Raw genomic sequence first — 12,298 nt, 5'->3', positions numbered from 1 at the left:
TCAAATTTTAAAACAGGGATTTACTCACTGAGCTACAAACTAAATTACTCACTGTTCTGCTTACTGAGCTACAAACACTATGGAAACATAAGCATTTCTAAATCTAGTTTGAAGGATCCAAAATTAATCTATTATATTCCAGTGAAGAAGGAAATTGCATAAATTTCAATGAGGAAAAAGTAGGAGGTTAGGGGCCGGCCCGGTGGCGCAGCAGTTAAGTTCCCACGTTCCGCTTCAGCGGCCAGGGGTTCGCCGGTTCAGATCCTGGGTATGGACATGGCACTGCTTGGCACGCCATGCCGTGGCAGGTGTCCCACATATAAAGTGGAGGAAGATGGGCATGGATGTTAGCTCAGGGCCAGTCTTCCTCAGTAAAAAGAGGAGGATTGGCAGCAGATGTTAGCTCAGGGCTAATCTTCCTCAAAACAAAGACAAAAACAAAAAAACAAAACACATCTAGAGATTAAACACAGCCTATAAAGGAAGAAAAAATAAATTGAGAAAGTAAATTTTTTTTTTAAAGTAGGAGGTTATAAAAGCCTATGGCTAATGCTGTAAAAGCAAATAACAATGAGAAGCAATTATTTTGAGGATAAATGAATAACAGGAAACCGAAACAAGTAGTTTGAATTCTCCCCTCAACCTATCCCTTCTTCTGCTTAGGCTATGAAGGATATCCTTTGTATAGTACTAAGAACACTGTTTAGAAAATAATTTCTGATCAATGTGTCCAAAACTTCTTCACAACAGCAAAATATTAGGCTCATCCCCAGACTGTAGCCTTTTCAACAAACACATGGAACACATTCTAAATTCCAGCTCTTTCACATCTACTACCAATTATTTAGAGACTTTGGAAATGCGCTGAGGCTGCTTTAAGATTCTGGGAGGTGAAGGTGGGGGCAGAATACTGCCAGAAAAACCAGAAAGACAATTCCATTTGACTTAATCTTACAAATATTAGCAAAAAAAGGTTAAAATCTTCAGAAAGTATTTAAAATTCAAATAATCTTCAAAATTAATGTGAAAAAAGTGTCACCTGTCCACTGATTTTGAACTGCCCCATCCACATTTACTACTAAAATGTCCACCTGCTCATCTGTAAACACAGAACAACAAAAGAATACAAATTCATTGTGGTAACAACATTGCAGATGGTCATTTGTTCACAATCCTGTCAAGGTTCACTTTAAAATACCAGGAGCAAGGACTGGTGAAAGCATTCCCAGGGGAAGCTCACTTACTTTGCATTTATTTTCAACATAAACTTAAAAACCATTTCAGCCATGCTATAAACGGAAGAAAGTTCTTCATTCATTAAGCAAATATTTACTGAGTGTCTTATTACATGCTAGGCACTTAATAAATACTTAATAGAAGGTACTAAAGAGCAGTAAATGCATTTGACCTACCGATGAACAAATGACTGATCCTATCTAGAAAATTTAGTCTACTGGGCACACAAGAGTCTTCTTTAGATGTAGGTTGTGAAAGGAATATGATACAAAGTAACTGATCGCTCCATCAAGGTGATTTCTCACCTTTACCACAAGCTTTATCACAAATTACAAATTTATTACCTCTGACAAGGAATCAATAATCAGCACCTCATCCTACTAAACGGATCTTCAACAAAAGGTTTTATCTCCAAAACTGCAGAACATTTACTTAATTTACACTACTACACTTACTTTTCCTGGGTAGAGTAATGTGAGGGCAAGTGTGTAGTGGAAACTTAAAGAGGCATTCTCATCTCTTTGAAGAATTAATCAGGGAAAAATTCTCATGCCTATGCTATTAAAATATCTCCAATTTAACTGGTTATTCAACCTAAACCGCTGAAGTCCAAATGCTTGGTCTTTGGCTTTCCTTACTTATGAAAGAAGTCGTGTTTAGGTCATCTTTTTAAATAATTTGTGGGGTTTTTCCCCTGTATTTTGCCACTGGTTCAACTCTTTTACCCACAAAAATAAGAAATGCCCAAGCCTCCAGCTTCTGAAAATAACATCTGGTATGTGCACATAACAAAAACCTTGAGAGAATGTCCTAGTTTTTATTTAAAACTTTTTCATTTACAACGAGAACGCCTTTAGCAACGATTAGACATAAATCAGCTTTTACCTTATTAGGAGATTGCTATTTTCAACATTTACCTTAAACCACAACGTGGATTTATCTTCTAACCAGTTAGCTTCCTGTCTCTCCCCAATTAGATTAGACTGTAACTTTTTTGAGCCAGGGACTACTGGACCGCATGATCTGTTCCCAGATAATACATTTCAAAAACTCTGTAAGTCTCCATAAAGACATAAATGTTGCTAGCCCTAAGGACTTCTCTAATATTTTAAAGCTCTTTTAACAGGAGTAGGTGTCCTTAACTGTCCCTACAGTTATATATTAGTGGGTTCTCAAGGTGTGGTCCTGGACCCCTGAGAGTTTCCAAAACCCTTTGAGGGGTTATATGAGGTCAAACTATTTTCATAAATAATAATATGTTACTTTTATTGTTTACCCTCATTCTCTCACAAGCATGCAGTGGTGTTTTCCAGAGGCTACACGATTTGTCTCTTAGGAGACTGAATGCAAAAGCAGATATGAAAATCCAGCTGTCTTGTTTTCAGTTAAACCACAAAAAGACTTGCAAAAATGTAAAACAATTCCACTTTTCTAAGTTTGTTTTGAAAAGTATATTTTATATAAACTATTATTTATTTTAACAGGTAATGGACTTGTTATTTGTAAATCATTTAATAAATACCTATTTAAATTTTTCTGTTTTAATTTCTAACACAGCAAATATCAATAGACATAGGCTCTTTGGGTTCTCAATAAGAGTGTAAAGGGGTCCTGAGAACAAAAAGTTTGAGAACCACTGCAGTACACAATTATATAATCTAACACACAGTGCTTTCCAGAGATAAGAAGCTCAAGTTAATTCTGAAGAATAATTACTTCTTACACCCCCTAATCTTGTTGAGTAATACATCTTCTTGTAAAGCATAATTCAGCATAAAGCCAGTCTGTCGTAGGCCCTGTTTAACAGGCTTTAGATATTTAAGTATTCAGAGTCCTCTTTATAAAGATGTTCTGACCTGTAATACCACCTATTACTTGAAAAGTGTATAAGGTGTTTCTTAATGTTTTCACAAAAATTACCTTGCTCATCCTAACAGCAACCTGTGAAGTAAATGTGAAGTATTACCCTGTGTTACAGATGACATAATGAAACACGCTCAAAGGGAACAAAATCACTTGTCCAAGGATGTATTGCTAGCCAGTACAGCCTAGGATGTTGGTCTTTTGCAATTTGCTTGGCTGCCTTAAGGCTGTTTCACTGTGGTGTAATTGCAAGCTCCCAAAGAAAACAAGGCAAGGGCATTACTTTTATTGTCCCAGTGCCAAAACAGGGATTTTTCCCTCTTCAATAAGAATGTAATCAGACACAACACCCGGTCACAGCATTATTCAACACACTGGCTACCCTTCTGGTCCTCTATCAAAAAAAAAAAAAAAAGAAAGAAAGAAAAAAGAAATTCAAGAGTGTTGGGGAATAAATACCAGAATACGTAACACTCTAAGATGAATTAGTTAAGGACTCACAGATTTACTAATCATTTAATCATGAAACAAGAGGCAGGCAAGAACAAGATCAAGCTCAATACAGTAACACCAGATTATATCAATGAATGGATGCCAACAGGTTACAATGAGAGGCCAACATGAAATGAGTTCAATTCACAGAACATAAACAGAAGGCAAAAACTCACATAAAGTTGTGAAACGAGCTTTATTGGTTCTACAAATCGAAGCGCATGACTAGAACCACCCCCGGAAAGCAATGTCCGAGACAAACTTTGTTGCAAGATGCAAAGATGCCATCCTAGCCCTTGGACAGAAATCGCTCCTCCCCTAGGGTGAGACATACTAGTTTGTTCTTGTTATCAGCACAAGTCTCTTAGTTATGCACCACTTTAACTTAAGTTCCTCAACAGATACTCAGTTTTCTGCATCTCTTTTCCACACTCAAGTGGACTCCCTGATAAAGGCAAGACTGACTCACAACAGGATATGGACCACTTGCATAAACTCTTTTCCTTTTTTAGATGCATGTGCCCAGTGAGGCCATTTTGAAATTTGATGTGATTTTATCTAGAAAAAGCCAGAAGTGTGCTGTCAGATTTGTATCCCTCTAGTTTACTACAGATGGCAAGAGTAATTTCATCATTCCTCATGAGGTATGCTTTTCCTCGTGTTTACTTTGGTCAATTTTTTCCGAAACTCTTTGGGGGGGGGGGGGGGAATTAAACGTTACAGTTACACCACCACAGCAATCGCTACAATTGTAGCTAACGCACCACCAACCAATTTGTAAAGCCATTTGATACACCTTATTTGTTGTTCCATGCTCAACATTCACCGTGGAAGATACATTCGTAGGTAAGCTAATTTATACAAATTTCCAGCCCTCATAAAAGAATTGCAATACTGCAGTGTAAAACCAGTTAACCGGTTAATCTTTAAAGGCTTCATGCAGAAAAAGATAAAGCATCACACCTCTGAGAGCTCCAGGAAACTGCAGTTATTTCTATTCCTTATCTTAGGGCACATTTTTTTTTTTGTGGCGTTACCTGTGTTTTCTCCAAGGACATAATCAGTATTTAAGAAGTAACCTGTCAAAAGTGTTAAGGCATTCTCTAAACTATCTTCTCGGTTCTGGCCCACGATGAGAAATGCCACACAGCTAAATCATACCATTGCTGTTTTCCTATATTTCTTCAAATAAACTTAGGATTTTTGAAATGCACAATTCAAATTTTACACTACCACCCATGCTACCACTGACCATCTCAAAGCTAATAAACAAAGACGCTAGCGGCGGCACCGGGCCCTACCAGGAAGTAATCAAAGCAGTGTGGCCGGTGCGATCCTAAGTCGCTAGAGCAAACAATAAGAGGGCACTGGGGGTTCCCAGGGGCCCGGAGGAAGGAGTTAAGATGCTTCAGCAACGCAAAAGCATTACATAAACCTAATAACTGTTCTACAGCACATGAACTCGGGAATCCCAAAGCAATTTCAGACAACCCAAAAGATCTGAAGGGCAACTCGAGCCGCCCCTCCAAAGCAGCTGCTGGCTCAGCCTCCCGAGCTTTTCTGCCCGCAGCCTGTTTTCAAACTTCACCCTCCCCGGCTGATGAAAGACTCCGACCTCGGCCGCCCGAGTTCCGAGCGCCTCTCCGGGCTCTGGGCTCTCGCTGGGAGTAGATCGGGTCGCCCGAGCCTGCGGCGAAGGGAAAGGAAGCGGGGCCGGGGCAGGCGGCGGAGTGCCCCCGCGCACCCCGCAGCCCAGACAAAGCTGCGCCCAGAGAGCAGCGCCCTGCCCGGCCGGTCGAGGAGGGGACGCAACTCGCACGTGCGGCAGCCTTGTGGGGGCCGGACACCCGCCCCCACGGCCCGCGACCCCGCACCAGCGGCGAGCACAGCCCCCGGGCACGGCGGGGCGGGGCCGCGCGCGGAGGGCCGGGGTCCCCGCCCGCCGCTGCCCCCACGCGCTCGGGGCCCCGCAGGCTCCCGCCCCTCGCGGGCCTCTCCTCCGCCCGCCCGGCCGTCGGGCCGCGGGAAACAAAGGAGCCGCCGCCGCTCCGCCCGCCGCGCCCGCCTCAGCGCGGACCCCTCGCCAGCCGCCGGGCCCGGCTCGCCCTCACCTCTCCCCGAGCCCGCGCGCCGGCCGCCAGCTGCCCCTAGACGGCAGGCCCGGCGGAGCCGGGGCCTCGGGTGCGCGCAGGCCGCCCGGGGCCGCACTCACCGCTGCAGCACCAGGACGACGGGGAGCCGTTGGGGAACTTGGCTGAGTCCGGAGCGATGCAGACGCTGGAGCTGAGGTGCGGACACTCCATGGCCACGAGGAGGGCGGCGAGGAGGACCGAGGCTCCGGGACCGGGCGAGGTGGGGGCGGCGGGACTGCAAAGGCTCCGTCTGGTGTCGCTCCTCGCCGGGCGCTCGGCCGACGGCGGCTGCGTCCCGAGCCCTTGCGTCAAAGAAAGCAAAGGCTTCCGGGCGCCGGGTTTTCCCACCCGCCGTCTCCAGGAGCCCCGCTCCGGAGAACGTGGAAATCCGGGATCCGGGTTCTACCGCCACCCCTAGGCTGGGGGCTTCCGTCTTCCTAAACCGGCCCCGCCCCGCCCCCGGGCAGTCCCCGCCCCCAGGCCCGGCCCCGCCCCCATCCGCTGCCGCGGGGTGGCGTCCCGGCGCGCGCGGGCGGGTGGCCCCGAGTCAGGCTGAGCAGGGAAGTGACTTTCCCAACTCCGCCGCCCCGGGCGGCCGCGGCTTCCCCCTACCCCGGGAAGGGTGGGGCGCCGAGTCCGGGCACGCCGGGCCCGGCCGCTGCCTTCACCGCGGCCCGGCGAGCGCTCGCAGTCAGGGAAGACTGATCCTGCGAGTTGTGGTCGTCCGTCTGCACGGTGGTAGAAAATCTGGCCTCTCAGGAAAGTGTGAAGAAAAAAATAAAAACCTCTCGGGCCGGCAGGCACTTTCGCCCCCGTTTTACACAAGACACAAGCTCAGAGTGGTTAAGGGCCTGGCCGCTGGTGGCCCAGCGGGCTGTATAGGTCCAGGAGCAGTCCTGATTTCGTGTTCTGCTCCCTGCGACAGGTGCGATACGGACCCGCTTCTAGGTTCTGAACACCTGGCCCTAGCCAGCCACCTGGGTGCTGCGTGGCTGGGCCCGCGGGGGCGCCCACGAACGGGGGTTCAAACGCTGTCATTGTGGCTCACCATGTGCGTCACCTCGAGCACGTGGGCGAACTTCCATACCGCCCCCACCGGTGGAAGTTTAAGTGAGATAGACGAAACCTGGGTTTGCTGAGCGCAAGGTCCCGGTTACCAGGTGATAAAAAGGGAAAGGGATGTAACGTTGGTTAAACACCTTCTACTGTCTCCTAACCGGGCACTTTACATACAATACCTCATTTAAACCTCGCAGCACCCTGCCAGCTGCAGTTACCTTCTGCTTTTTACCTCGGGGGAAACTGAGTCCGTAATTGGTTAATCCGTGCGGGGAGTGGATCCCCTGCTCTCTGACCTCTTTGTAGAAAGGGTATAGGGCAAGCCTCAAGGGGCCGCTTGGGCACGCATTACACCCGAGCTAGCCTGCGCTCTCTCTGGGGCACGGCCTTGAGGACGTCCTGGGCTATTACAAGTACTGCCTCAAAGTTGGGGCTCCTTGTAAAACCCGGAGAAGGAGCAATAGGGCCGGGAGGCGAGCCGGTGCGGGGGGAGGGTGGTGCGGAGGCTGATGTGGCAATCCTGCGGGCAGGGCGAGAGGAGGAAGGAAGGTCAGGAAATGATTAACCGGGCTGGGCCGGGTAGTGGTTAGAGCAGGGCACCTCCCCGCAGTGCAGTCCTGGAGCAGCCCAGGGACTCCCCCTGGGTCACTTCTCACGCCTCCCCCCCCCCCCCCCCCCCCACAACCCCCGCCGCCGCTCGGTTTCTTCCGCACACTCCTCTGCCTAATGGTGTCCAGTCACCTGGGGCATCTCTGCCCACCCCAGTAATATTTCAGAGTCGACGATCTTTTGCAGCTTTCCAAGTTTTCTTTCATTGCTGTTAGAGCAAGCCCAGGTCTAGGGATTTGACGGCGGTGAGGACTTGTGGAAAGTGCAGCTCTCAGCTTCTAGCTCTCTTGCCTACTTGATGGCCACCTTTAGCAAGTGTCTTTAGTCCTCCCAAGCCTTTTTGGATCTGTAAAACTGCGAAAAAAATAATACTTATCTCTCAAGGCAGATGTGAGAATTCATGAGAATTGCCACCACTTAGTAGGTCGCCAATAATTTATAGTTGTTTTTTTTTTTAACGACAGCAGGTGAGGGCATAATTCCCCAGGAAGGGGGTGGATAAACAATATCTGACCTTCGCTCAAGCTCTTCCAGCCCTCTCCTCCTCTCAACTGACTTTTCTTTCAAGACCTGGCTGGACCAACCTCTGTTTCCCTCTGGACACCTACCCCGATTTAGTATCCATACCCGCTCATTTAGCCATGGAGCATGCCCTGACTCCTGCCACCATGTAATGTTTCTTTTTTCACCCTCTCAGAGACTCAATTTCCTTATCCTCTAGACCTCATCTTAAACATCACTTCCTCCCACAGGCCTTTCCTGACCCTGATCCACCCCCAGGTTACGTCCAGGTGTGTGATGCCCTTGTCTGCCCACACACTCTGCCTTTTTAAAACACTCTTCATGCATGTAATTATTTGTTTAATGTCTGTCTTCCCCTTGGAGGTCCATAAGAGTAGCAAACAAGTCTGCCTGGTTTCCTGCTATATTCCTAACATAACATGTGGAACACGGAGGGCGTCCCAAAATGTTCAATAATGAATGAGTGAGTGATCGATTAGCAATGTCTACCATGAGCAGGCGCTTAAGAAGTGACCCAATAAGTGCCAGGTATTTGCCTCCCCCCAACCCGTGATCTCTAAATTTCCTTGCGGCTCTAAGTTTACGATTTTTAACGACATCAGGAATGTGAAAGCACCTTGTAAGGTGTAAACTGCTAAAAAAAGAAAAAAACTTTTTTTAAAAAACACCTTTTTTTTCCCCCTTCTCTCCCCAACCAGAATAAAAACCCCTCAGAGCAGGGACACTAATTTAGTCATCCCCGACTGCTATAGTCCCCAGAGGCAAACCACGACTATCACGCAGTCCGGAGAAGCTGGGCAAAATCGGAGAGGCCCTGCTGGAGCTTTCACTAAATTTCCCTAAAACATAGGCAACTTTCCTGTGTCTTCGAAAGTTTTCATAATAAAACATCTTTTTTAGGAAAAAAAAATCTCGCGGTGAGTAAATGTGTCAAACGGGGTAAGACCACGGGCACACTGGGAAATCTGCATTTCAGGTCTTCAGCTACATTTAACACAACGTTCGCTTTTTTGTTCTTGGCCCGCATCCCTCTGGCACTGAGGAGCTCTGACATACATACCAGCGAGCCCTGGTGGGGATGCGCCAGCCTCCCGCTCCGGCGCTAGGGGACCGCGCGGCCGCCGGCGTTCCCCACCCAGCCCGGAAGCGGGGGTCGCTCCAGCCCAAAGCGGCGGGCGTGTTTTAAAAGTTTGCATCTTTCGGAGGAGAGGAATGCACAATTTCAACCATAATAGCAGATGTTTCTCTTCTAAAAGAGATATATACATTCATAAGTGGGGGGGGGGGGGGGGGGGGGGGGGGGAAGGGGGAAGGTCATGCGTTGCCAAGGGAACCAGGATCACGAAAGTTCTTAAGGTTGCTGTGACCTTCCCCTACCCTCAGATTTGAGACTTCTGGTAGATTCGGTGGTCCTTAAGCAAGGATTACAAACTGGCCAAGCCTAGCGAAGACTAGCTCTGACTATCCCCACTCAGGCAAGGCTTATTGGAAGCACCCAGAGAGCTGGATTCGTTATTTACCTTAGAGATTTTTCTAGGAGCAAAGCCTCCTTGGGGAACCAAAGTTAGATCTCAAGGAGGTTTGGTGAGTATTCAGAAGGAGGGGAGGCGGGTAGGAGCGGCCGCTCAGGGAGGGACTCTTGTATCACCTGGTTTGATTTTCCAAGCGGCACTTAGCTGATACTTCCTTGCTTGTTTCCTTATTTGTGTGTTGTCAGTCTCTTCCATGAGAACAGAGACTTTGCCAGTCCTGTTCATTGCCTGATTTCCAGCTCCTGGTACACAGCCGACCTGTAGTAACTATTTGTTGAACGACTAAATGAATGAAGGGCGGTGGTCGTCAGCCAGCCAGCCCTCACTTCCGCCCACAGGAATACCCACATTGGCATTCTCCCACTCCATTCCATTCACCTCTTCCGCGTTATCTCCCTGCCCCAAATTCTTCAGCGGCTCCCCATCTCTGGCAAGATAATATCAATCGGAAACCTGCTGACATCACAGTCACCTGTCCCTTCTCTTTCACTAAAGCTAGTTTTTTTTTTTTGCTACTGTTCCAGCAGTACCTAAAATAGTTCCCTCATTATAGAAAATGTGCTGTCTCACGCCTCAGGGTCCACCCCCACCTCTTTCCTTTCTACCTGGCCAGCTCCTACTCCTTCCCCAGGAAGCAAATAGCCTCCTCAGGGAAGCCCTCCATCACTCACGAAAACCGGCGGCTAAGCCTCCGCCCCCGCAATCCCCGCCATTCTGTCGAGGCAGCTTGTCACGTGGTGCTGTTATTTTTCTGTTTACGTTTCAGTCTCCCTTGAGAACAGATGGTTTTCTTTTCGTCTGTGAATCCTAGGCACCTAGTTCAGCAATTGCAGCTATTTAAAAAATTATATTTGTTGATTTAATGTTAGACGTGCCCCTTTTGAAAGTAATTACATCAATCGTTATGTATAATGGTTTCCTAGGTATTCACAGAAAGCCCTTCAACTATGTAAGAACAGAAACTTACCTTTATTGGGTCCCAACTAGGTGCCAGATATTATATCAAATGGTTTTCATTTCTTCTTTAATTCCCACAACAAACCTGAGAGGTAGGTTTTATCAACTCCATTTTACTGATGAAAGAGCTAAAGCTCAAAGAAGGTTAAAGAATTGCGCAAAGTTACAATTAGTAATTGGTCTTTTATCAAAAGTGATAGAGTTTCACCCTACATACACACTGTCAGCTAAGTGATTTTGCAGTATTATGTGGGGGTAGCTGAAATTCCTAATAATGAAGACTCTTAGGGACCTCAGAATCAGAAGAGCCTTCTGATTAGTAAAAGAAAGAATCATTTAGGTTCAGCATTGCTGTAATAATCATTGTATCATCAACATCTCAATTTGTATTGCTTTTAATGGTTTCTTCTTTATCACTGAAATGTGAACATCACACACTTTCATGAAGGAGATGAGAGATTCTCTTGTTTAAAGACCCACTTTGCCGATAAAGCACTGACCGATTAAGCAAAACAGTGTGACTCTAGCACGAAACAACTCTGACAGTGAAGGATCACTTACTTGTCTCTCTGGGCCCCAGTCTCCCATCTGTAAAATCAGGGGGTTGAACTAAATGATCCCCAAGGGCCTTTCCAGAGTGAGCATCCAGTAACCCTGTGATAGCTCATGGCCACCCAGTGAGACGGGCAGAGGCCAGACGGTCCTTGTGTCCTGTGGCAGAGGCTGCTAACTGTGCACTCCAAATCTGTTTTCTTTTCCTCCTGGGTTCGCAACTAGAAATTTCTCAGCTTCCCTTGTCGCTAGGTGTAACCATTTTTAGTCAATGCAGTCTGAGCAGAAATTGCAAGGATCAGCCTTGGCTGGCACTGTGGACAGCTGCCCAAGACAAAAATACCTCAGTGTCCAGATTTGTTTAGCAACACTTGGAGGAAATGGGGGAAATATATTAGGTCAGATCCAGAAAGAAATGTAGGTCTTCTAGGTTTCCGGTCTACCCTGTCTGTCTTCTCTCTTCACCCATTCCTTCATTTATCCAACAAATCTTGCCTGTGCTTCTACAATGTGCCAGGCATGAAGATACAAGGATCCAGAGCTCAGTGCTACGTGGGGTCCTCCTCTATTGACATCTCTTTGCCACTATCAAGATGGACAGCATTTTGACATCACTCCTTTCCCCTTGCTTGTTCATGGCCTGATTGGACGTCAGAGCCTCTGAGTTTCAAAGTGCTGTCTAGATGTCGAGCTTTAAGGCTTTTAATTGTGAAAATGGCTTCACATGTAAAGGGCCTGTCTTGGTGCTTGACATCCAGTAGACCCTCCATAAATGTCTGTTTCCTTGAGACTTTGTCAAATAGGAGGATTGATGTGGGAGATGGAGGATGGGTCTGAAGTCACTGATTCTAGTATAGCTGGCACAGAAGGGTATATTTTTGTCCTTTTAAAGGATGTGGGCCAGATCCTTCATTTAACAAATATCACTGATGCTCAAGGCTCATGAGATATAAAAGTGAGCAACATGAAGTCTCATTCTCAACGGGATGAGGAAGGGGCAAGAGAAAAAGAACAGCAAACAGGCAATTGCAACACAGCATGATAAGTGCTGGAAGGGGAAGTACAGGATGTCACTTAGCCACAAACAAGGGGCAAGTAAGCCAGGCTGGTGGATGGGGGTGGGGAAAGTATCAGCAGGGCTTCCTGGAGGAAGGGACATGTGACCTGAGACTTACCTAAGCGTTAGCCCCGTAAAGGGGGGGGGGGGGGGGGGGGGAGGAAGGGGGAGCATAGAGTCCCAGGCAGAGGGAACCGTATCTGCAAAGGCTCAGAGGCTCGGAGAGCCTCTGAGACTGCCAGTCTGGCTCAAGAGTCAAGTGCAAAGAGATAGAAAGCTGAGAGCAG

The 12,298-nt window shown here is 47.3% G+C and overlaps 1 protein-coding gene across 2 annotated transcripts in view; it reads right to left on the bottom strand.

Moving 5' to 3' along the window:
- Positions 1-6,027, bottom strand: part of USP3 (ubiquitin specific peptidase 3) — a 91,542-nt gene extending 85,515 nt beyond the window's left edge. The window contains exon 1 of one of the 2 annotated variants that reach the window (XM_046651314.1): positions 5,804-6,027. In XM_046651314.1, coding sequence (XP_046507270.1) covers positions 5,804-5,894 — 91 coding nt within the window. In that variant the 5' untranslated portion in view covers positions 5,895-6,027. The remainder of the gene's footprint in view (positions 1-5,803) is intronic. The other variant, XM_046651321.1, reaches the window with a different exon arrangement.
- Between the last annotated feature and the right edge of the window lie 6,271 nt (positions 6,028-12,298).

This window comes from Equus quagga, chromosome 2 (genome assembly GCF_021613505.1).
Source record: "Equus quagga isolate Etosha38 chromosome 2, UCLA_HA_Equagga_1.0, whole genome shotgun sequence".
Lineage (NCBI taxonomy): Eukaryota > Metazoa > Chordata > Mammalia > Perissodactyla > Equidae > Equus > Equus quagga.
This window is presented reverse-complemented; position numbering and strand designations above follow the sequence as displayed.